The 25,755-nt window shown below is 37.9% G+C and overlaps 1 protein-coding gene across 2 annotated transcripts in view; it reads right to left on the bottom strand.

Moving 5' to 3' along the window:
- The window catches only part of ak8 (adenylate kinase 8), a 105,687-nt gene that overhangs the window by 59,787 nt on the left and 20,145 nt on the right, over window positions 1-25,755 (bottom strand). For both annotated transcript variants that reach the window (XM_078425877.1, XM_078425876.1), the window contains 3 exons: window positions 7,946-8,027; window positions 2,894-2,965; window positions 447-647 (listed from right to left, as the gene is read on the bottom strand). In XM_078425877.1, the coding sequence (XP_078282003.1) occupies window positions 447-647; window positions 2,894-2,965; window positions 7,946-8,027 (355 nt within the window). The remainder of the gene's footprint in view (window positions 1-446; window positions 648-2,893; window positions 2,966-7,945; window positions 8,028-25,755) is intronic.

Genomic DNA, 25,755 nt, shown 5'->3' with positions numbered 1-25,755 from the left:
GTATTTTTAATAGCTAAATATTTATTTACATAGAAATACTAAAGGCTATATGCTACATTGTTTAACAGACATTGCACAAGTGTGAATAGAAGTAATTGCCTGACACTGAGAAACTGACAGACTATGAACTTAAGAAGCAACCATAGTCTAATTACTGGAGGGAATGTACATGGAAACAATTTCTTCTCCAGGCCTTTTCTCCAATAAGGATTTTTTTCTGCTTATCAACTTCCAAAGTGTTGTTTAATTCTTCAGTTCCAAATTGAAACTGCACTAATCCATTAATCACATTATATCCAATTTATGTTATGAAAACACGCTTTATAGCAGGACTACCTGTAGAGCAGGTCATGATATCGATTGTTACCAAATTAGCAGCTATTACCAAAATATATAATACTTCAGCACCTTTTCTTGCAATTGGTAATTGATGTCATATTACTTACCCTGTGAAAACACATCAACACTAGGCTGATCAGCATTAATGATTTGGTGTTTTTTACTGTAGCTGTTCAATACCCCATGACAGACTTGGCGGTATTCCAATAATCTTTTCACAGTCTCTTCCTCAGTTATCCCAGTAGGTTTCTCTAACCGATTCTGTATCTTGGTTGATGTTGGCCAGTTAAAAATTGTATGATATATTTCTGAGGTACAGAAGCAGAAGTTAAAATCACAAACTAGCATCCAATTCAAAATTAAATATCAACTACTTTGTTTAAAGGATGAATAAAAAAAAAAAACCTTCCTTTATTATAAATGCTAATGGGGTGGCCAAAATACTTAAAACAAATATCAACACTTTTCATTCAGCATTTGAATTAGTAACGAAGAATCTAAACATGAGTCAGCAATGGAGGAAGTGCAAATGGACAAGAGCATTTTAAATGAATAATGGGAAAAGTGCTATAAATATACTTAAAGGATCACAGTGGAATCATTTTTATCTAACCACCTTTGAATGACAGTGAATAAAATATTATATATCCAGACTACAGTTCATGTTTTGAAAATATTTCAGTTCAATTTAATGTTGACAGCAACAGTAACAGATGCCCATTAATAATGTTACATCACAATTACAGTGCCCTCCACAATGTTTGGGAAAAAGACCCATCATTTATTTATTTGCCTCTGTACTCCACAATTTGAGATTTGTTATAGAAAACAAAATCACATGTGGTTAAAGTGCACATTGTCAGATTTTATTAAAGGCCATTTTAATACATTTTGGTTTCACCATGTAGAAATTACAGCTGTGTTTATACAAAGTCCCCCCATTTAGGACACCATAATGTTTGGGACACATAGTTTCACACGTCTTGGTAATTGCTCAGGTGTGTTTAATTGCCTCCTTAATGCAGGTATAAGAGAGCTTTCATCACCGTCTTTCCTCCAGTCTTTCCATCACCTTTGGAAACTTTTATTGCTGTTTATCAACATGAGGACCAAAGTTGCGCCAATGAAAGTCAAAGAAGCCATTATGAGACTGAGAAACAAGAATAAAACTATTAGAGACATCAGCCAAACCTTAGGCTTACCAAAATCAACTGTTTGGAACATCATTAAGAAGATAGAGAGCATTGGTGAGCTTACTAATCGCAAAGGGACTGGCAGGCCAAGGAAGTCCTCAACAGCTGATGACAGATGAATTCTCTCTATAATAAAGAAAAATCCTCAACCACCTGTCCAACAGATCAGAAACACTCTTAAGGAGTCAGGTGTGGATTTGTCAATGACCACTGTCAGCAGAAGACGTAATGAACAGAAATACAGAGGCTAGACTGCAAGATGCAAACCACTGGTTTGCCACAAAAATAGGATGGCCATTTACAGTTTGCCAAGAAGTACTTAAAAGAGCAACCACAGTTCTGGAAAAAAGTCTGGTGGACAGATAAGATGAAGATGAACTTGTATCAGAGTGATGGCAAGAGCAAAGTATGGAAGAGAGAAGTAACTGCCCAAGATCCGAACCATATCACCTCATCTGTGAAACATGGTGGTGGGGGTGTTGTGGCCTGGGCATGTATGGCTGCTGAAGGTATTGGCTCACTTATCTTCATTGATGATACAACTGCTGATGGTAGTAGCATAATGAATTCTGATGTGTACAGACACATCCTATCTGCTCAAGTTCAAACAAATGCCTCAAAATTCATTGGCTGATGATTCATTCTACAGCAAGACAATAATCCCAAATATACCGCTAAAGTAACAAAGGAGTTTTTCAAAGCTAAAAAATGGTCAATTCTTGAGTCGCCAAGTCAATCACCTGATCTGAACCCAATTGAGCATGACTTTTATATGCTGAAGAGAAAACTGTAGGGGACTAGCCCCCAAAACAAGCATAAGCTAAAGATGGCTGCAATATAGGCCTGACAGAGCATCACCAGAGAAGACACCCAGCAACAATCAAAAGCAGAGTTTAATATAAGCAGCAAACTAACTGGTGGTTATACCTGTCTTGTACCAAGGAACTTGGAGTAAAATGAGTTAATTACAAAATAATTTGAAGATAAGTTTTAAGCATCTTTTCAATTATCAAATCTCTTCTGAGTCAGAAGTCACTTCTTTCCCAGGATGTAATGACACGACACTCCATCACATTAGTGGCACCAATATTATTATAACTTTTCTTTCAATAACATGAAATAATATGATTCCTTGTATATTTTAGGTAAAGATGCTCCAGAAATACTATTAACATAATGGATCAGAAGCTTAATAGAATCATTAATGTTTCCTCGTAGAAATTTGCAGGATATGCGGTTAAAATATTGCTATTTAAATAAGATGCAGAAGGTCAGAGGAGACACTGCAAACAAATGAATCAGGTTGTGAAATAATAAGTGCTATGCCAATTTGAAAGAGTTAACAATTAAATATTTCTTACCTTTGGTGACCGGGTCAATCCTTTTCCCCAGATTTCTCTCAATCAGCACAGTATCAGGGGCATCAAGTATGACTATAAATGGAAGAGATGTAGTTAATTTATACTAGGTCATTTATTGAGCAAAACCCCATAGTGAACTCATTGGGAAGCACAACAAACTCACACAGGCTTCACAGTGAGCTGGTCCCTGATACAGAACAATATCTCAATCTGGAACTTCCCAGGACTAGAAGATGTAGGTAGAAAGCCATTTTATAACCACCAACGAAAAATAAGGTAATCAATCGTAATTTTTGACCAGTTTTAAATCTGCGTACTCAGCAGAAATCAGGAGATGAGTTTGGTTGAGTTGTAGTCATTAAATCAGAACTGCTTGATCATATTGACATACTGCTCAATATACAACTCTCTGGGTTTTGGGCAGAACTGCTCCCAAACCAAGCTGTGAAGCAACCGTACAATATGCTATCTATGGTGTATCTGTAGCCTGTAAGAGTCATTGGAAGACATATCGAATTTCATCAGGAAGTAGGGGCATTGGTGTGCCTTCTTGGCTATCACATGAATGTGGTTGGTCCACAACAGATCGCTGGTAATAATAACACCAAGGAACTTGAAGCTTTCAACTATTTCCACTTTGACACCTTTGATGCTGACTGTGGCATGTATTCCACCATGCTTCCTGAAATCACAAATGGGCTCTTTCATCTTGGTAACAGTTAGAGAGAGATTATTGTCCTGACAGCCTGATACCAAGCCCTCAGTCTCCTTCCGGTGTCCGTCTCATCATTGATTGTGATGGGGCCTGCTACAATGGTGTCATCCATAAACTTGTAGATAGAGTTAGAACTAAAATTGGTTATACAGTCGTGCATGTATAGGGAGTATAGTAGAGGACAGAGAGCACATCCTTGTGGGGCACCGGTATTGAGAATTATTGTGGAGATGGTGTCTTCACTTATCCACACTGATGGTGATCTGTGGGTTAATTGCTGATTCCTAGGTCTAGGAATGGGAGAAGAGTTTGAATGGGTTTACAATGTTGATTGCGAATGAATGAATGAATGAATGAGTGAATGAATGAATGAATCAATCCATCCATCCATCCATCCATCCATCCATCCATCCATCCATCCATCCATCCATCCATCCATCCATCCATCCATCCATCCATCCATCCATCCATCCATCCATCTCTAAAACTCTTGGTTTGTTTACGTGTATATGTTTATGTGTTTATGTGTGTACCATGCCCTCTACACAGCCAAAACAGTACACCACGCCAATTTTAGGCCCACCCTACTCACCATTCCCCCGTGGTCAGAATAAAACCACTTTTGTTACTTTTAAAAAGCAATTTACCTAATAAGGGGAGGGGGGAGAGGGGGGAGGGGGAGATGGGAAGGGGTGAAGGGGAGGGGGTAGGGGGAGGAACGGGTAGGAGGAGGGGAGGGTGCTACACCAATGCAGGAGAGTTTTGGGCCCAACGGGTCCACCCTGTTCTAGTAATCAATAAATAGGAGTTTAACATGTCCTTGTTCTCTAGGTGTTCCAGAGATGAATTAAACCTAAGAACTATGATGATTACATGAAATAATTACCTGTAATGAAATGAAGTTTAACTGGTTAGGGACTTGTAAGAACAATCCCTAATAATCTTATTATTCTTCGTTATATTTCTTGCTTTCTACAGCATAACATTCCTTACACCTGTGGTGTTATTTCTTCTGACAGTATTCACCATACTATACATTAAAGCTAACATTCAAATTTGCTTTGCAATTAATTACATTTCAATTTTGCAAGTTTGTAGCTCTTATTCTTCTGTCAATTATTAATGTTTATGGTGATTTAGCTGGGCTAAGAAATAAAGCCAAATAGCATCTCGCTCAGAATTAGAATGATTATACCAATAAATTAATTCCTGATAGCTGGCACTAGAAGAGCTAAATGATCATATCAGCACATCTTATTCTGTCTCCAAACTCTCTGGCATTGAAGTCAATTAATTGAATTTTGGAGACTGAGCACAATGTGCTGATGTGACTACAGAACTTGATTAGGGCTTCCAGCAATGGATGAATTTCTAAGTATTAATTATATTATTATTGCTTTTCAACTCTGACTAATTTTTGGTTTAAATGTAATAATAAATTATAGGGCGTGCTTCGGACTTTCATACATCAGGCTTTACCTATACATCCTGTGGTCTGAGTTGTGTATTTTACTGAATACGGGAGCGTAAATGCACAAAGAATAGATTTGCTCCTTCTTTGAGAAGATTTTTTTTGCTGGCATTCATGGAGGGAATCAATTTAATCCAAGCTTACAATGTAATATTTATAACTCAGTGTTCCCTGATCAAGCTTAGACTTCCTAGAGATCATTATTTTTTTCATATATTGACTTCCCTGTAGGTTTTCAGCTCTCCTCGTTCTTATTCCTCTATCTGTAAATAGGAATTTCTTTAAACATTGCCTTAAGAGACAGCACCAAATTTAATTTTATCTAAGTAGATGCGATGTTTACATTTAGCTAAACACAAACGATTCTACAGAAAGTTTCAGAGGTTAAATCATAGCCATTGTCCAGCAGATCGCGTGATCCTATTGATTAAACACTGGCCAGATTTTAAATTCATCTCCAGACAGATGGGATGAAAGTCTCCGACAGCTGTTAAGGGTCCTAAATGAAATCAGTTTGAGCAGTCTCAAGCCAATTTCCGACAGTCACAAGTTCCACAAAACTGGCTTTGAATTCAGTGCACTGGCACAACTAGTCGGTCACCATCAAACAAGCCATATGGGTAGTCAAGGTGGGAAATGGCAATATTTCTTTAATGTGAGATAAGATTCTTTGAAGCCTGATATGCATATCAAAAATTCCGACTTCTACCGTACTCTAGTTCACACAAAGTAAAACAAATTTCCAATCTATGACAAATTACTGAAAAGAAACTACCCAAAAATAATGAAAAAATATTTTCATTCAACAATAAGAGATATCTCAATTAATTCATATAATCTCCATCGTTAACCAGTTTACACATCAGGGCTAGATGGAATTTTAAAAAAATACAATGCTATTAAACTCATTGCCTGCAGAAAGACTAAACTGGATGTTGTAAAAGGCCTGGAAACATTGGACTAATTACTTTTTTACCTATTCATGTTTACAGGATCAGGTATCATGTGATCAGGCAGGGGCCGGGAGGGCCAGCATTTATTGCTCATCCCTAATTGTGAGAAAATAATGGTTTGCTACCTTCTTAAGTCCTTCGGGTGAAGATGCTTCCAGAGTGCTGATAAGAAAAATATTTCCAGCAACTCCGAAGGACCAGCAATATATTTCCCAACCGAAAGTTGTGTGACATGGAGGGGAATCTACAAATGATGGTGCCCAAAGCACTTGCTGCCTTTATCCTTCTTAGCAAGAGGTGCTGTTGCAGTGGCGTAGGTAAGTAACTATAGTCCATTGTGTAGATGGTACACACTGCAGCCACTGTTTATCAGTGGTGCAAGAATATTTAGAGCAGTGGATGGTCCGACAAATCAAGTGGGTGCTTTGTTGTGGATAGTGCCGGGTTGTTGGAACTGCACTCATGCAAACAATTGGAGAGTCTGCTATCACCCTCTTGAGGCACTGTCATTGGTGAACACCTTATTAAAACTGGTGCAGAGAAATGTATTTTCCCAGAGGGGAGAGTGTCTCTGTAATTAGCTGCCCCGATGGTGATGGAAGTTCGATCATTAAATATATTTAAGGTGGAGATACATAAATATTTGAAAGATTGCAGAATTGAAGGTAATGGGGAACGGGCACAGAAGAGGAGTTGAGGCCAGCATAGATCAACCATGATCACGTTGAATTGCAGAGCAGGCTTGAGGTGTATGATGGCCTACTCCTGCTCCTATTTTCTTGTGCTCTTGTGTTCATGATCTTTTGGGCTAATTATAAATAGATTGCCAGAAAATGAGATCTTCTATCCTGAAAGAATTTTCAAACTTTAAAACTAAACTTTGTTTCCATTCCTTTCCAGTGGATTAGCCATCCTACTCAATTTCACTGCATGTTTTTTGTAACTACTAGACCAAGTAGACCCATTGGGCCAAACCTCTCCTACATTGGTGCAGCACCCTCTCCCCCCCTCCCCCTCCCCTCCCCCTCCCCCCTCCCACCCTTCCCCGCCCCCGCCCCCCACTCCATCCCCCTCAACCCCCCTTATCCTTCCTCCTCCCCCCTCCCTCCACCCTCCCTTCCTCCTCTCTCCTTCCCCTCTCCCTCCCTAGGAGATACATTTAAACTTTAAAATGTGAATAACTTTAAAAATATAACACCGATTTCAATGAAACCTCTTCCATTAACACCAAAGGGGCGACAGTGAGTAAGGTGGGCCTAAAATTGTCGTACTATCGTGTACCGTTTTGGCTGTAGGTCATAAACAAACAAACAAACAAACGAGATGTTTCTTATAGGTGACAGACAATTGGAGAAAGCAGGAATTATTATTTTTATCATTAGGCATTTTAATCAGAACAAATGGACTGATAAAATACCAATTCCATTCTATCACTATGTCTATAGAAGAATGTATTTACAATTGCTTTTGTGTACTTAAATGAACAGCTCAGCAGCAAGCCAAATGTAAGACCTATATTATTTTTAATTTTTCTGTGGAGAAACAAGTGGCCAAATTTACTTTATATTCTAAAATTCTAAAATTCACATGGAACTGATAAAGACAATACAATGCTCTCACAAACGTGTACAAATAAGGAAACAGAACTAACAGAAATAAGATTTCATAATAGTGAATTACAGATTAATAGTAATTTGTCAATTTACAGGGACATTCATAGGTTAAAATAAACTGGGAAAGTAGAAAGGTGCAGCCTGCATCTAAGCTATTAAACCTACTAAATCATTTGGAAAAAGTGTCAAGTTGAACCTCTTTGGCTGGGTGGCATTGATCTGATACTGAGCAGTTCTACTACCAAAATCAGCTTCGAAGAAATTTGCATTAGGCTTATATTCCGATCTTTTACCACTTACCAACATGTTCTGGTGCAATTCCTATTTCTTGCACTGCTATTGTCTGTTCCCGCGTTTTGGGGAAACCCACCAGCACCCAGCCCTGCGAAACAAACAACATAAATACAAGATCATTTGTATGATCATTTTATTGCTCATCACTAAATCACACTTGCGAAGATGGTGGGGAATGCCTCTAGAACTATTGCAGTTCACATTTTGTAGATACTCCAATAAATATAAAATTAAAAGGCAACAGACAACCCAAATTCATAAACGTGAATATTCCTAGCCTGGGCGAGCCTTCCTACACCCTGTATCCAGGAGGTATAGGCAAGACACTACAAAGCCTCCGATCTCAGATAGTATCTCACTGAGGCTTTTCCCCATAACACCCTGATGCCCTTTGAGCCCTTTGAGAGGAAATAGGCTGAGGGCAAAGCCAAACCAGTTATCAAACCAGTTGTCAGTGCAGAAATGCAGTTATCAAATTGTCAGCATTTAAAAACCATTTGAAATGCCAGTGACTTTCAGAGGCAATTAAAAACTATTAAGATTGCTATAAAATAATTTAAAATAAAATATAGTTTAATCATAGTAAACTATCAATGAAATTAAATACAATAAAGCACATTAAAGCTCCAAGAGATCATTTAAAAATATTAAAGTAAGCTAATCCACAGGGCCAGAAATTCCTAGTCAAATCTGGGGTTGCCAATTCTATGCAATGCATAGCTGGTGTCAGATACAAGATATAGATCCTGTACATAATCAGCGCACAACAGAACAGAATTCTACACCTATTAACTGCTTTGGGACATTCATTTATTAGAGTTGTCAAAGAAATGCAAAATGTTGTTCAGTTAATGTAATTAATCGCATGCCGTCAAACTCATTCATGGGATAACTGTACTTAATTTAACAAGCACTGGAAAAATGGAAGAACAAAGAGATCTCTATAGCAACTTGCAGGTATAGTGGAATAACGTACATACCATTCTCAAGTGGAATTAGGCAGAAGTTTTTCAAGTTTCAAGACATTTTTACAACCACTTTGTAAAACATTTTATGTCTTCATTGCTTTTGCATAAGTCTAATGCTTGCAGATTTTAAAACTCGAGATTCAGATGCAAATAAAATATAAATTCATCCTATTGAATCAGTCTATTATGTAAATCATTTATATAATGTAAACCAAAGGGAAGAAAATCCAGCTAAATTTTGATGAATAAGAAAAAGCAAAGGATTAAAGAATCAAGGCAGTAGTAAAACAATCAGCGTAATGCCCAGGCTCGTTAGTTGGAAATGAGGGCATCTTACTAATGGAATACTTACTCTTAGGACTCCATACTATACCAGAGCTGAAAATAGTCATTTCCCACATGCCCTTGTTAAAGTAAACGTAAATGTATTATCAGACTACAATCCTTCAAAACCACATTTATAGGACTAAATATTATCCCAAGAGCACTCTTTATTAAAATTTCAGTGTTCTGACTGCCAGAGTCATGACATGCAAAGATCACATTACTTTTTTTCACAATAGCAAAGAAACCTGTTGGGCAAGTGATGGTGAAATAAGGATATAAGAGAACCTATGACTGTAATTTCCAATTAGCCCATATAGTTCATTACAAAAGCAAGCTTTGTGTCATCAGTGTGCTTAACATACAAAATTGAATTTATTCAAGTGCATCTTCATCTACTCATGCTCAAGGCTCCTTCCTTAGAATAAATGATTTCCAAAAGATGAAAATTTGGAGGAAATATATTTATTTATGAACAGTATCATGTGGCTAATTTATCCCTATATAGTAACCGAGGGGTTGCTTCTACATAGAACTATTCAATTAAAAAAATGCAGTATCTTGCCCAGTGGAGCAAGAATTACCTACCTGTAAAAAGCTGTGCATAAGTTGCCTTTTTGGAGATTTCAGCAAACACATTTCTTGGGTTTAGCATTTCCTTTACAAATTTCAGTTTAATAACAAAATCATAATTAAATCAAGATTGGAACTCCATTTATTCTATTAAAAATGTACTGTGTAATATTTTATAATTTTGTTGCTTTATCTAAAATATAGCAAAACAGGTATGTAGGTTAATTGGCTGGGTAAATGTAAAAAAAAATTTAAAAAATAAAAAATTGTCCCTAGTGGGTGTAGGATAGTGTTAATGTACGGGGATCACTGGGCGGCACGGACTTGGTGGGCCGAAAAGGCCTGTTTCCGGCTGTATATATATGATATGATATGATGATATGATAGAACAAATGTGAAAAATTGAATTCTATTATGCCTGTTTTGGTGTCTTAGTCACATTAGTGTACAAGTTGCACAACCTACCTCCACTCCACACAATCCTTTACAAAAATACTCAGAACATTGATTTGTATAAAAGTTTTTACAGCATTTCATTTAATTGTCTGGGCTGGTCTTTTTTCTGATTTTTTTATTGTTATACATAGCTTCTCTAGCTATATTTCAGATAATATTATAAACATAAAAACTTATCAGGAGGAATATTAACATTCAGTTCAGTTTTAGTTTAGTTTTAGAGGTACAACGTAGAAACAGTCTCACCAAATTCACCCCATGTCATTCGTTTGGAAAACATTTTGCTTTAATAAAGTGGATGAATATATAAAGCTCACAAAAAATGCGTGGATGTAGCTCAAAATAAACAAACTACAGCTGCAGGATATTCAAAAACGAAAAAGTTGGTAACACCTAGCAGGTAGGCATCATCTGTGGAAACGTAAATAGAGTTAACATTGTTCTTGCTGCGAACTGTGTATTTAATTGTATTTTTGCATAGAATGCCTTGTGTGTTCTTGGAATCATGAAGTTTCTAGATACCAGCACTTTATATCATTTTAATTTTTTTGGGGAGATAAAAAGGTGACGTACCCACAATGTTGCTGATGGTGTCTACGGCGGATCGTCGTTCTATAAGCTGCTTAAGCTAATTAAGGTCCTAATCACCTAATTTAATTGATAAATTTTATGTTTTAAACTTGAGTAATCTTGTAATATTAAAAATGCAAAATATTGAAAATCTAGTTTTTAAACTTTCGAGAGGTGTGTCGACACGTACTGTCACTGCTTTATACATATATCATTTTGTTTGCAATTATTGACGATTTTCTTCTGGATAAATGACACTGTCTAGCAAGTTAGCATTGAAGGGTTGTGAGAGCTTGTGAATATCTTCAGGGAAAGCTCCCAATTAAAGTTTAAAAAACTACCTATGTTCATTTTTTTCACACAGAGAGTGGTGAATCTGTGAAATTCTCTGCCACAGAAGGTAGTTGAGGCCAGTTCATTGGCTATATTTAAGAGGGAGTTAGATGTGGCCCTTGTGGCTAAAGGGATCAGGGGGTATGGAGAGAAGGCAGGTACAGGATACTGAGTTGGATGATCAGCCATGATCATATTGAATGGCGGTGCAGGCTCGAAGGGCCTACTCCTGCACCACCTATTTTCTATGTTTCTATAAGGTTACTTTTAATAATTATTTATTAGTTTACAAAATAAGTAAAAGAGCATTTTGTAACTATCTACTCTTATTATCTGTTTGTACCATATGCTTAATCAATGAAGCATTTTGTTTCCCCTTTAGATCTTCTGACGTTCATTCTTTCTTCCACTACTATAAATGTATTTTGAATATATGAAAAGCAAAAAACTGCGGATGATGGAAATCTGCAATAAAAACAGAAAATGCTTGAGATATTCATTAGTTCAGGTGGGAGGAGAAACAGATGACACATCAAAGTCAGGTGGCAAGACTGTTGTAAGTTATAGATATGGGAAGAACTAATGGACCACTCTCTGTCTCTGTCCTTCATCTATTCAAAGCCCAGGCACAGATGCTGACATGCTATGGGGGGTCATAGAGTGATGTAGGCAATTGTGCACATGATGAAACACCCAGCATGAGTGATTCATAGCAAGATTCTGGGACAAGGAACACCAAAGGAATGTTCTAGTGGGCAGCACAGAGATGAAAACTTCATGGGGCAAAGCCTCCGGAAAAAAAAATAGGGCAAGCTTCTCACAAGCAGTTCGCGCAGCATTATGTGTAAATGTAAAAGGGAGGTTCAGCATTGTGTTTCCCTGTGTGACATTACCATTCTACAGTCCACTTTCGAGGGTAGAATGACCTCCAGGGGTACTAGGCCATGCCCTAAAAAAAATTGAAATCATTCATGAATGAAGACAATTAATCTATGGGGAGTTAAATTTGCATTTTGCATTTCAGTTTGAGTAGGAATAAAAATATTATTGATACAAAATATTCAGACTCCCCCTGAGTGCCGTGCATGCATAATTCTACTTCTTCGAGTGGCCATGAAACATTGCTGGCTTATAATCTCATGTCATATGATTCATTTGTCAGACAGTGATGGTCTGGACACGAAGAAAAGTACCACTACTTAAAGTATTTTGTTCTCTGTTGCTGTCTAATGGGGTTAGTAAACATTGGTGATCTACTTATTTTCGTTGTATACTCTAAAACTGGAATTTAGCGGCATTATTCGCAGTTGTTATCAGGCATCCTCTCACCAGCTAGAAAGTGGTCCTGACCTTCCATCTACCTTATTGGAGACCTTTGAATTATCTTTAATAGGACTTTATTGGACTTTACCTTGCACTAAACATTATACCCTTTATCCTGTGTCTGTACACTGTGGACGACATGATTGTAGTCATGTATAGTCTTTTTGCTGACTGGACAGCACGCAACAAAAAGCTTTTCACTGTACTTCTGTTCAAGTGACAATAATAACTGAACTAAACTAAGAATGGTATATGCAAATAGCAGATTGGTCAAGGATTGTGGTGACTTTAACAGCCGCTGGGAAGTAAGGCACTCATGTCCCACAGGCAGCAGTTTGTATTGTAAGGGGCTGAACAAATCTGTCACAGCTCAGTTGGAGCAAGACTGCTTTTTTGGTGCATCAGACATAGCCTGTATAGCCTATATACTGAGCATTCCTACTTACATTTAACCTTAGTAGATTGAGCTACTACTCGTGCTGACTGATGAAGTTGATGCTGCTCCTCCTTCTTCACCAACGTTTCCACTATAAATTAAACTGATAATAAAAGCGCCTGCAATGAACAAATAGAGTTTAGCATGCCAGGAAAGGGATAGAACATGGGGGAGAAAAATCCAGAAGCTGGAATTTCTCATTGCATTCTAAACGGTAAAATGGCATGAGATTCTGGGCCCAATTGAATAAGTGAGTGACTATTTAAGCACTACCTATTTATTAGGTTATCAGAACAGAGTTGGATATTGATCTGGACAATACAGTTTTATCCTAAAATCAGTGTTTGGTTTTTACTTGCAGATGACAAACAGCACTTTGTGATGATTTTAACTATACACGTCATTTTCGTTGGCTGCACAGGGTTAAAAGGATATCCAATGTCTCAAGCCAATAGTCTCTGCTTTGATTTACTTTTCAGTCATTTCATCTACTAGTACAATATTTCATCTATTTCACTACTATCAGGTATCTCTACCATGTAGAACACATAAAGTACGGACAAAAAATCTTTACACATGAGGTTTATATTGATGCTATGATTGTCAACATCTACTTGATTATAAACTGAACAATGTATCACAGATGATCTCCAGCTTGTTTAGCCAAGGTTAATTGACATTCTGATCATTCTCTCCTTACCTCCAGCGAGTTGGTTCTTTTTATCAGACATCAAAAGCCTGTGTACTCTGAGCTCCTTAAGTACTGCACTGATCTATGGACAGAACATCTGCATGTGTACAGGAACTGAGGGGGGACAGGCAACTAAGCAGATGTCACAGGGAAAAGAGCTATCCTGGGAGTCAAATGGACTAGCATAAAACACACAGATTTGACCTCGCTCAACATTAGACAATGGTGTACTAAAATTCATCCTTCTGGATTTCACAATTGACTGCACAAACACAAATTTAGTTATTGGGGTTAATTGCATACTCGGCACTCTCAGCAAACCAGGCAAAGTCTATTAAAAAATAAATATAATTATAAGCTATTTACATGTGGTCAATGCATGCAGACTGCTTTATGGTTGAAGCTGCAACTACATCAGTTTTATTTAGGACATAATTCTAGGGACCAAAAATAAAAGAAATAACACTTGAACATACATCTACCAGTACAACAGTATGAAGCAAAATGCAGGATAAAAAATAATTGTGACGTATGAAGTTGACGTAATAAAGGAAAAAAAAAGTAAATCGTGATAGAAATGATTCAGTTCATCCAGGAAAGAATCTAGGGGCATTAAAACCCTAATTTTCACCTTGCAGAATGAAATAAATATTGCTCCAACTCCCACTCTTCTCTACTCCCAATTGAAAATACAAAATGGGGGGAAGTAAAGCTCAGAAATGAGAGTAAAATTGATTATACCAGGACATTCAGGATCATCTATAACATAGCTTTTGCAACTCAAGTCCAGACACGGCAAATAAATAATTACCAACCTAGCATAAAAAAATTATATCAAAAGTATAAAGTTCTATAGGAAAACAAACACAATATCATAAATTCTGAAATGGGAATATAATTCTGGAAAATAATTATTTGTTCCAATCACACGACACATGAATTACCTCTAGTTAGAACATAGAAGAGTACAGCATGGAATGGGCCCTTTGGCCCACAATGTCCATGCTAAAAGTCTGCCCAGAGTAGGTGAATCGAGGACCAGAGGGCATAGGTTTAAGGTGAAGAAGTAAAGATTTAATAGGAATCTGAGGGGTAACTTTTCCACACAAAGGGTAGTGGGTGTAACGGACAAGCTGCCAGAGGAGGTAGTTGAGGCAGGGACTATCTCAATGTTTAAGAAACAGTTAGACAAGTACATGGACAGGACAGGTTTGGAGGGATATGGACCAAATGCAGGAAGGTGGGACTAGTGTAGCTGGGACACGTTGGCCGGTGTGGGCAAGTTGGGCTGAAGGGCCTGTTTCCACACTGTGTCACACTGTCATCACTGCTGGACAACAACTCCCATCCCATGCAGGACACTGTCACTGCACTGAGTAGCTCCTTCAGTGACAGACTCCTTCACCCCAAGTGTGTGAAGGAGAGAAATCGGAGGTCCTTCCTTCCCACTGCTGTGAGACTGCACAACCAGCGCTACTCCCAGCAGACCAGTCAACAGTAACAGAAAAAAGGAAAGACACAGTAAATTATGACAATTATCCTTATCTTATTTGTATTTATAATGAATGTCTCTTGCTATCCACTTTGCTGCTGTAACAATGCAAATTTCCCCGGTGTGGGTCAAATAATGGAATATTATTATTATTATTATTATTATTATTATTATTATTATTATGACTCTATGATATCATTCCTATAATGGGGCTACCAGAACGGCACACAATACTCTAAATGTGGTCTAACCAAAGTCCGAAAAAGCTGCAACATTACTTCCTGACTTCCAAAAATCCACATCGCCAACATCCACCAGCCTACCCACATCGATCACCGTCGTTACCTCCTCAAAAAACTCTATCAAATTTGCACTATATGATCTGCTGCAGATAAAGCCATGCTGACTGATTTGCCCATTCACTTCCATATGTGGGTAAAGTTGAAAAAAACTTCCTGAATGCCTTTTCAACACATTTAACAATTGTTACAGCAAACTTCAGCTGAATTGGAATAGTAACAACATTTACTCAGAAGCTTCCATAGGTTAAATTATTTAAAACACACAAAATCCTGAAAACATAATGCAGGTGATGGTTTTCCACAGCAACAAACCTTATTCCAATATTCAAAAAAATTATTGGACAAAATGTTCTATAGATATTCGGACAATGGAAAAAGGAGAATCAGAAATTTGTTTCAAGGAACATCTTGAAGGAGGAGTGAAAAGTGTAGGGACATATTTCCAGTTTTTAGAGCTAAAACAGTTGAAGGCAAAGCTGCTAAAGGCAGGATAAAGATCATGTGGAATACACAAGAATCATCAGTTGTTGGAATGCAAGCTCGTCCTTTCACTTGGGGATGATTGCAGAGATGACTACCAGTGAAGTTGTGAACGAATGATACTAGTTGCCTGGAAATCCTAGACTGGAAAGTCAATAGGGTAATGCAGGGGTGATGCAGATAGAGGACAAACCAAGTTACAAGATATTCAGCAGAGTTTTGGATGAGTATGAAATGTTGGAGGACATCCAGCACGACATTAAAACAGCAAGGTCTGGGTGTAATAAAGTATGGATGAGGGTTTTGGCAGCACCCTGAAGTGAGGATAGGAATGGGTGAAATTAAACAAGGTCTGCTTTAATGGAGCTAGATTCTATTGCGATCAACAGAGTTGATAGCTGCGCCTATATTGTGCATTCAATACAGCAAAAAAGGACAAATTTCTACCTTCAATCTATTAAAACGCTGAGGCTGAATTTTAGAGGGGGAAAAAAATTGCAGCACCACAAAGCATGCTGAAAGGCTGCTAAGGTTTCAAAACCCTGTGGGACAAAATAAATAGTTTGTAAAGGCAACAAAATATTGACATAGCTTAATAACAAGTCTGCTGCAGGTGTACCTAGGGAAAAGCAAACCCACATAATTCCTTTGAAATCAGAAATTAATTTGAATAAGCTTCTGTTTCACTTCCATTAAACACAAGTACACAGTTACTTTACACCATTTTTAAAATGAACTGCCGTAAGGCAATCTCCTGCAGATTCTAATTTGAGGCAAGAATTGTTTTATGTAGTTCATAATAATTTGGAAGAAAAGAATGTCCCAACATAAATGTATAAGCAGACATTTCAGGATTCTACAAGAAAAGTAAAACAAAATGTTTATTTTTCAGGTTCTACAGTGATCCAATGAAGGTATATTAATCTATATTTAAGACCTACTTTGCTAAAATAGCCTTTCTTGACAGCAAATCTAGACTGTGGATGTGGAGTTTCCTCCCTCTTGTTCACCACTCCCTCCATTGTGGAGCTTAACCACATGCTGGTCAGCTCCATCGTCAAGTTAGCTGAATTTTCTAGTGCCCAATGCAGTCAGTTCACCTGCATTATGAAAGTAAAGCTAGAAGCCCAGTTTCTGATAGGCATTGAACAGTTTCAGCTCCATCCCAAATTCCTAGCACTTAACCGCTATTTAATATTTTATTCAGATAATCACATTTCTTCATGTTCTTGCTGCAGCAAAGTTATCTCTGTCATTGCAACCATCACCTATAATTTATCTCAAACTTGAAAGCAAAGCTCATATCAAAGTAACATCAGACCAACCTTCCTTCTTTTAGTGGCTTTAGTGATCTCAGGATGTTCCTAAAGTGTTTTACAGATGATGAAGGACTTTTTAAAATATATAATTACTGTTGTAATGAAGAAAACACAGCAGCCAATTTGCACACAAGGTCCCACAAGCAGCAGGGTGCTAATGTACAGATAATTTATTAAATTTAGTTGATTAAATGATAAATATTAACCTGGGTATTCTACTCCACCTGCAAAAGCAGATGGGGTCTCAGTTTAATATCTCATCTGAAAATTAACACCTCCAATAATGTAGCACTTCTACGTGGGAGTGACAGACTACAATAAGTGACAGACAACAATAATAGGACTTGAACGTGTAACTTTCTGGCTCAGGACTCTCCAACTGGGCATTTCCGAACACTTAATTTATTGACCTTAAGTACGACTAGTCCAAAAGGAGCTACAAATCTTAAATTGGCATTAGATGTTCCGATTATAGAAAGAGTGTTTGCTGGTATGGATGTTTTACTACCTCTGATTGTTTATTCTGACCTCATGACTTTTTGCAAAATCAACAACAAGGCATTTTAACAATTTTTCCTTTGGAATTTTGATTTGTGTGTGGAGTGGAGGGTCAGTAGGGCGTAAGGGTAGGGAACGATGGGGGAAAGGAATAGTCACAGTTGGTGTTGTGTTTTATAAAAACACAGTTGTGATTTTACAACTGTTCTTGAGATGTGAATGCCATCACAGGCCAAATCATCCAGAAATCTATCTGCTAGACCAGTAATCCTGTTTGTGCTTATGTGTCTGGGGCTCACCTTCACATATCTAGTAAAGCCATGACATTTCCCAGTCTCCCACAGCCCCTGGCACACAAGACATCTATGCTGGCCTTCTGAGAGAAATGTAACTGTCTTGAAGCCTCTTTCCTCCATGGCTCCATGCCTGCTGTTGTCTAGTTACCATGGAGTTCACCTTCAAAGGCCAACACCCTTCTAACCCTGCTCCACAGCAAAGTGTTTCCAGATATCTTAGGTTGAGTGTGGACCCATCAGGAAGCATGCAAGTCATGGTTTAGCACATTTCTAGGTATAAGCTACCCAAATATCTTTTATATCAACCACTACCTTTGGAAACAATCTGGTTAAGTAATAGCAATGGATGTATCTCAGGACTGGCACACCAAATAAAGCAGGAAATCCAATTCCACTGCAATTTTTTCCAACAATGGCAACAAATTGTGTTAAAGAATGTAGCAAAGCAATTTTAAGCACTCCAGAAGAATACCAGCAAACAGTTCCCAACAGGGAACCACCAAAAAAAGTCCAAACGTAATTATAGAGGTTTTATAGAGCATCTTAAGGGAAGGAAGTGCAGGTGCATAAAGATTTGAGAGGGAAATTCAATGCTTCGGACCTTGGCAACTGAAGGGATAGCCATCAATATCAACGCAATTAAATTCAAGAATAATAAGGAGTCCAGAGAAGTATCAACTCACAAAAGGTTGGAGGAAATTAAAGATATAGGGGGATGGGAAGCCATAGAGGGATTTGATAACATTTTTTTTGTTTAAATTTGATAGATCATTGAATTTTTCCTCAACACGATAGAAAACAGATTGCTATTACTTTTAAGCCAGTATTATTTTAATAAAAATAAGCTAAATTCACTATAGGTAATAAAAAAATAACTACTGTTAAGTTTCTCTGTTGGGGGATGGGAGAAATAAACATATCAGGAACTCTTATTCTTAACGGAATAGAGTTAAAACACCTAAAAGTATTTGGACAATCTTATAATAGGAACAAATTTAGCTACATTAATAATCTCTTTCATCAATTCAAAAGGTTGGACAGCATTTCCTTTCTGAAACTGATGCAACTTATAAGATCCTGAGGGATCTTGACACGGTGGAGGATGTTTCCATTTGAGGGAGAATCTACAACTTTTTTTTAAAAATAAGGAGATACTGTTTTAAGAAGGGATGAGACATTCATTTATTTTTAAGCGGGTTCGGAGTCTTTGGAACTCCCTCAAAGGATGGTATGAGCAGAGTAATTTTGAGTATTTCTGAGGCAGAGGTTGGTAGCATCTTGATAAGCAAGGAGGTGAATGATTACACGAATAAATGGGAATGAAGAGTTGAGGTTACAAACAGACAGCAATGGTTAAATGGCAGAGAAGATTTAATGGGCCTCCCCCTGCTCTTATTAATATGGTTATGCAAACTTAATATATTTTAAGACAAGCTGTTTTCCTAATTTCATATTTATTTCCACTATTTTTACTGCCATTGGTGCTATGCTATTTTATTATTAGCTATAGTGAATTTAGCTTATTTTTATTAAGCTAATATTCACCAATGTTTTATCTTCCTTCTTAAATAAAGGTATTACATTAGCTGTTCACCAGTACTCTGCAACTGAACCTTTTACTGATAAATTATTATTGTTTTGTAATCTGCTATTACTTTCCTAGATTAAAATGTGTATATGTAAACCATTTGGACAAGGGATTTTATTGTCTTTGAGATTCATTAGGTTAGCTAAAGTCTAAAGTAAAGTTAATATTTCTCTTTTTTCATTTAAAATGCTGTGGTGTTACATTTAGTTTCATCTTCTGTTGTTCCATTGACCTGACCTATCTCCCTGATAAATAGCAAAGTAAAGTAATTATTTAATCATATCATATCATATATATATACAGCCGGAAACAGGCCTTTTCGGCCCTCCAAGTCCGTGCCGCCCAGCGATCCCCATACATTAACACTATCCTACACCCACTAGGGACAATTTTTTTAAAAACATTTACCCAGCCAATTAACCTACATACCTGTACGTCTTTGGAGTGTGGGAGGAAACCGAAGATCTCGGAGAAAACCCACGCAGGTCACGGGGAGAACGTACAAACTCCTTACAGTGCAGCACCCGTAGTCAGGATCGAACCTGAGTCTCCGGCGCTGCATTCGCTGTAAAGCAGCAACTCTACCGCTGCGCTACCGTGCCGCCCTAATGTTTTTGCTATTTCACGATCTATCTTTGATTTTATGCTGGCTGTTTCCAGTGGTCCTATTCCCTTCCCAACATTTCTTCTTATATTTATCTGCCCAATGAATATTTTATTTTTCCTTGATAATTTGTTTTTTTTAGTTCCCATTTGCATTCCAAGTATTTTTTACTTCTTTCATAATCTCTGTGTTCTCTCTTGTTATACTCTCTGCTGTGTGTTGCGGGTACTTACTATACAGTTCTTTCATTGGCCTCTATTTCTTCCCCTTAATTTATCATGGGATACAAAAATCATTATGTATCAAATGTACAATTTTTCCCCAGTGAAAGGAATTAGCTTTAAATAAAATGCAGGCTACAATGTATAACTCACTTAAAACTGGTTTTAAAGGGGAAATTATAAAACCCAAACTAATTATCTTTTAAGGTCGTTTATACATCAGTATATTCAAATAAAACCTGTGGAGTTAAAGGAAATTTTATTTATTAAAAGCTTCAACTGATTTTTTATTATATTTCATTAATTTAACATATGTGTATTCTCATTAAATGTTTCTAATAATTTTGTTTCTTGTCAAAGGAAAAGTAAATCTGACATTTAATTTGAGCAACTGATGCTGTAAGAGAGACCAGTTCAAAAATGTTTCAGGAATAGGGAATACAGACATTCTTGCAAACATTGCTGTGAAATTATACAAAATACACAAATAGATCATATATATTTTTCCTATTATCTTTTTTCAGATTTTTAAACATATTTATTTTAAATATTTATTCAATTCTACTTTAATTGTGCCATATTCTCTGTTAAAACATTATTTTGGGTGAAATATTCCATGTTCTAACAAACTACTGTTTGGGGCCAAAAGCTTAGAATTTTCCCTTCATTCTTTGCAGATTAAAACCTTATTATTTCTAAATCATCTCCCCATGGACATAATGGGGAGATGATCTAGAAACAATAAAGTTTTAATCTGCAAAGAATTTCACACTGTGAGGAACGTATTGTCAAAAATAATTTGTGGATTCCTCTTATTCATTATTCCAATGGAAAATGCATGTTTGACATCTTCATAATTAGAATCTCTCAATATGCATGTAACTCTATAAATCCTTACTCATCTTTTTCATTGGTCCAAAGGGGATTACTCTGTTATTAAGGGGCAGACTAGGGTGGATCCTAGGGTGGATTTGTCATAAGTCTAGAATTTGCTGTGTGACAGATGCGGGAAGATCTGTCATTCCGTTTTATCACTGGTTGCACCTGGAATCGAGCAGCAGACTCGATCATGGCAAGGTTCCCAAAAATTATGCTGTGTAAACAGACTCTCCCATCCTGATGAAGACGTTTTGACCCCCATCCCCATCCCCATCCTCCTGCCCTGTCGAATACCTCAGAAAAGGGAAATGCAGCCATTTATTTATTTTAGTGCTTTAAAACTCTCTTTGAATAATTTCTGATTCCTTTTAATTATTTAAAACAATTTTAACCATTTAAATGTCAAAGCCCTAGACAAATTTTAGAGAAGGCAGCCCCCCACCCCCACCCTTGTCTCCTGTCAAGTCATTCTGGGGCCTTGGCCTCAGCAATATGACTCCCAAGACCGCACTACACCTTGTTGGATGCCTCGGAGTGTCCGAGACAGCTTAATCACCCCTCTTAAGAAGGCCCAAGCACCTGTTGGCTGTGGAATCAAGGAGCTAATCCCATTTGTTTCCCTTGAAACCCAAGTCTTTGATAAACATTCTTTGCTTTGAAAAGAATGCAATTTAACATGTTGAAGTCTGATGCTTGCACGCCTATGAAATAATTGGGGTCAAAAATATTGTTGCTGGAGATACAGTATTAATGGCAGACTTTGTAACTTGTTACAACAATAGTTGAGGCTAATATCATAAATGTACTTAGGTTTTAGCTAGTTAAGTACATGAGGAAGAAAAATATGTTAATAGAGAAGGAAGAAGTGGTCATGTGGAAGGAGGCTCATGCAAGTATGGAATGGCTTATTTTTCTCTTAAATTTGCTTACGAGCACTCACAGACCAAGTGGTAAAGGTAAAGGTACTATCAGAGTGTCGTTGAGTTCCAGGAATGGTGAATGATGAATGAACAATGATATTTTTTTCTTCAAAAAATCAAACTGCTGCAAGAACTCAGTGGGTCAAAGCAGCATTTGTGGGGCAAAAGGATGGTCATCATCTATATCCTTACATGTCTTGCCTGTTCAAGTGCCTGTCTAAATGTCTCCCATTCACAGTAATTGTATTTGAGGAGATGATGGAAGCAGATGCAATCATCATGAGAGATCATCTACTCTGTGCAAAAAACTTCCCTCTTCCTTCCTCTCACCATGAACCTATGCCTTTTTTTGACATCCCTACTACAGAAAAAATATTCTAACTATCTTTCCTATCCATACCTCAAAATTTTATGATGAATCAAACTGTTTTTTCCAATGGCAAGTACCTCAGGAGTAAGTCAAAATGAATCTTCAACTCAGTTGCAAATGCCTCAGCCTTGTCTTATGTACTGATATGTTGTGCGTCAGAATTGTTACGATTGGGACACAAAGTGCTGGAGTAACTCAGTTGGTCAGGCAGCATCTCTGGAGCACATGGATAGGCAACATTTTGGATCCCGGTTCGGTTCGGTTCGGTTTGGTTCCTAGTGTCCATATTTCTTAAGAATGGGGATTTTCTTGGGATCACCATCTCCCATTTGTTTCATCAGCCAGTATCATTTACAAATTAATAGTTTTGATTTGATCTGGCAACTGTAGAATTGCTGAATTCTGTCCAATGCACAGAATTATGTCCTCTGCTTTGCTAGCATACAGTTTTGTGTTGTAGTTTCCACAAGAGAACAATTCATTTTTACATAGATCAGAGTGGTTACCTAGTTTGATAATGGGAATGTGAACGAAATACTGCACCATGAAATTGTGGAAAACTTTTTTTCTTCTTGTTGTTGGCCCATGGCTATCATGAACAACTATGTTTTTGAATTGCTGAAACTGTTGTGAATCCATGTTAAATAGGAAGAAGGTAATGTTACATGATGGATGATGTTCCCAGAGTGAAGTTGGCACATAGTCTCCAGAACATTTTTTGATGATTATACCATTGTGAAGAGATGCATCAGCAACAGATAGACAATATCAAGCAAGAAATTGCAGATGCTTAAAATTCCTGCAACTTAAAATATGTTCCATTTCTAAATTTTCCTGAAACGTTATGTCTGTTTTTTCCTTCTCACAGAGGCTGTTTGACCTGCTACATTCTTTGTTTTTATCCCTTTTTCGCTCACCCACTGACTACTGCAAATCTAACGTAGCAACTATGTTCATCCAGTTTTAGCTAGGTTAACCATTGGAGACACATCAGTCTGAAGAAGGGTCTCGACCTGAAACGTCACCCATTCCCTCTCTCCTAGATGCTGCCTGACCTGCTGAGTTACTCCAGCATTTTGTGATACCTTAACCATTGGAGAAGTTCTCTCATCCAGAGTATATTCTGAACCCATATTACTCTCTATTCATTTTCCATCTGTTGTTCTGCATGTAGTGCTTATTTATGAACTGAATCACAGAATGCTATCTGAAGAAGGGTCTCGACCCGAAAAGTCATCCATTCCTTCTCTCCAGAGATGCTGCCTGTCCCGCTAAGTTACTCCAGCTTTTTGTGTTTATCTTCAGTTTAAACCAGCATCTGCAGTTCCTTCCTACACATACAGCATAGGAGGTAGTTGAGGCTGGGACTAACCCATCATTTAAGAAACAGTTAGACAGGTACATGGATAGGACAGGTTTGCAGGGATATGGACCAAGCGCAGGCAAGTGGGACTAGTGTAGCTGGGACATTGTTGGCCGGTGTGGGCGAATTGGGCCGAAGGGCCTGTTTCCACACTGTATCACGCTATGACTCTATGACTCTAAGAACTTGGCATTATCCAATCACAACAGCAACACCTTACCAGCAAAATAATAAGATGAACTTAAAAAAAACTTTATTACAGCTGGACCAAAACAGTGATGTTAATAAAGCCAAGGGAACTGTCTGTCAAATAACTAGACTGATTATACTTTTACAACAACTGAAGCATGAACCAAGCTGCACTTATTACATTAGTTTACAGACCTTTAAACAAACTGATAGAGGCTAGATGTGCAACCAGGGAAAATTGCCTCATTTCTTTATTATCAGTAAGCTGAGATGTTGGGCAGGGGTTTCATAGACACTACCAGACCAAATAAGGTGAAGATGATTAACTATGTATATTGAGATGATAAGAACTGTCACGGTGGGTGGGAAAGTAGTAATTCAAAGCAACGAGACAAAGTTAACATGATTATGTGAAAGAATAAGCATGTTTGATCAATTTATTGGAATTCTTTGAAGTAACCTCTGATGCGGATGTGGATAAAGCAGAATGAGTCCTTACTCATGTATGATATATGATGATATGATACTTATGATACTTAGATTTCCAGAAAGTTTTTGATAAGCTGCCACATCAAAAGTTATTGCAGAAACTAAAAGCTCATAATATAGGTTAAATATGGGCATCAATAAGAGATTGGCCAGTTAAAGGAAAGAGTGTGGATGAATGAGTCCTTGTCTGGATAGCAAGATGTATTGGGTGATGTGCTGCTGGGAATGTTGCTCTGATCTTAATTTTTTACAATTGATATAAATGACTTGGATGAAGAAACTGATGACGAATAGCAAAATTGTATTTGCCTCCACCACCACCTCTGGCAGCGGGGTCCAGTCATTCACCACCCACTGTGTATAAAAACTAACCCCACACACCTCCATTAAACTTTGCTGCTTACACCATAAAGCTGTGCCCTCTCATCTTTGACATTTCCACTGTGGGGAAAAAGGTTCTGACTGTCTACCTTATCGATACAGTTTCTCCTTATAGCTAATAACCTCTAATCCAGGCAGTATTCTGGTAAACCTCTTCTACACCCGTTCCAATACCTCCAAATCCTGGAATGAGTCGACCAGAACTGCCTGCGATACATCAAATGTGGCCTAACCAAAGTCCTACAAATCTGCATCATAATTTCTTGACACTTCTGCTCTGTCCTGACCAATGAGGGCAAGCATACCATAGGCCTTCCTAACACTTTGTCTACTTGTGGGGGGAGAGGAAAAGGGGGGGAAGAGGGGTAGGGGGGGGAGGGAGGAGTTGGGGGGGGAGGGAGGGAGGGGAGTGGGGAGAGAGGGAGGGGTGAGAGAGGTAGGGGAGGGAGAGGGAGGGGGGAGGGAGGGGGAGGGGGAGAGGGAGGGGGGCGAGGGGGAGGGGGTCGAGGGGGAGGGGGGTGAGGGGGAGGGAGGGGAGGGGGGAGGGAGGGGAGGGGCGGTGGGAGAGGTGAAAGGGAGTGGGGGAGCAGAGGGTGCTGCACCAAAGCAGGAGTGGTTTGGGCCCCAATGGGTCCACGGTCTAGTATATATATATATATATATTTTATATATTTTATATACTACTAAAGCTCAGATCTTGTGTATATATATATATATATATATATTATATCCGTATGTAAATATATGTATT

This window comes from Rhinoraja longicauda, chromosome 31 (genome assembly GCF_053455715.1).
Source record: "Rhinoraja longicauda isolate Sanriku21f chromosome 31, sRhiLon1.1, whole genome shotgun sequence".
Taxonomy (NCBI): domain Eukaryota; kingdom Metazoa; phylum Chordata; class Chondrichthyes; order Rajiformes; family Arhynchobatidae; genus Rhinoraja; species Rhinoraja longicauda.
This window is presented reverse-complemented; position numbering and strand designations above follow the sequence as displayed.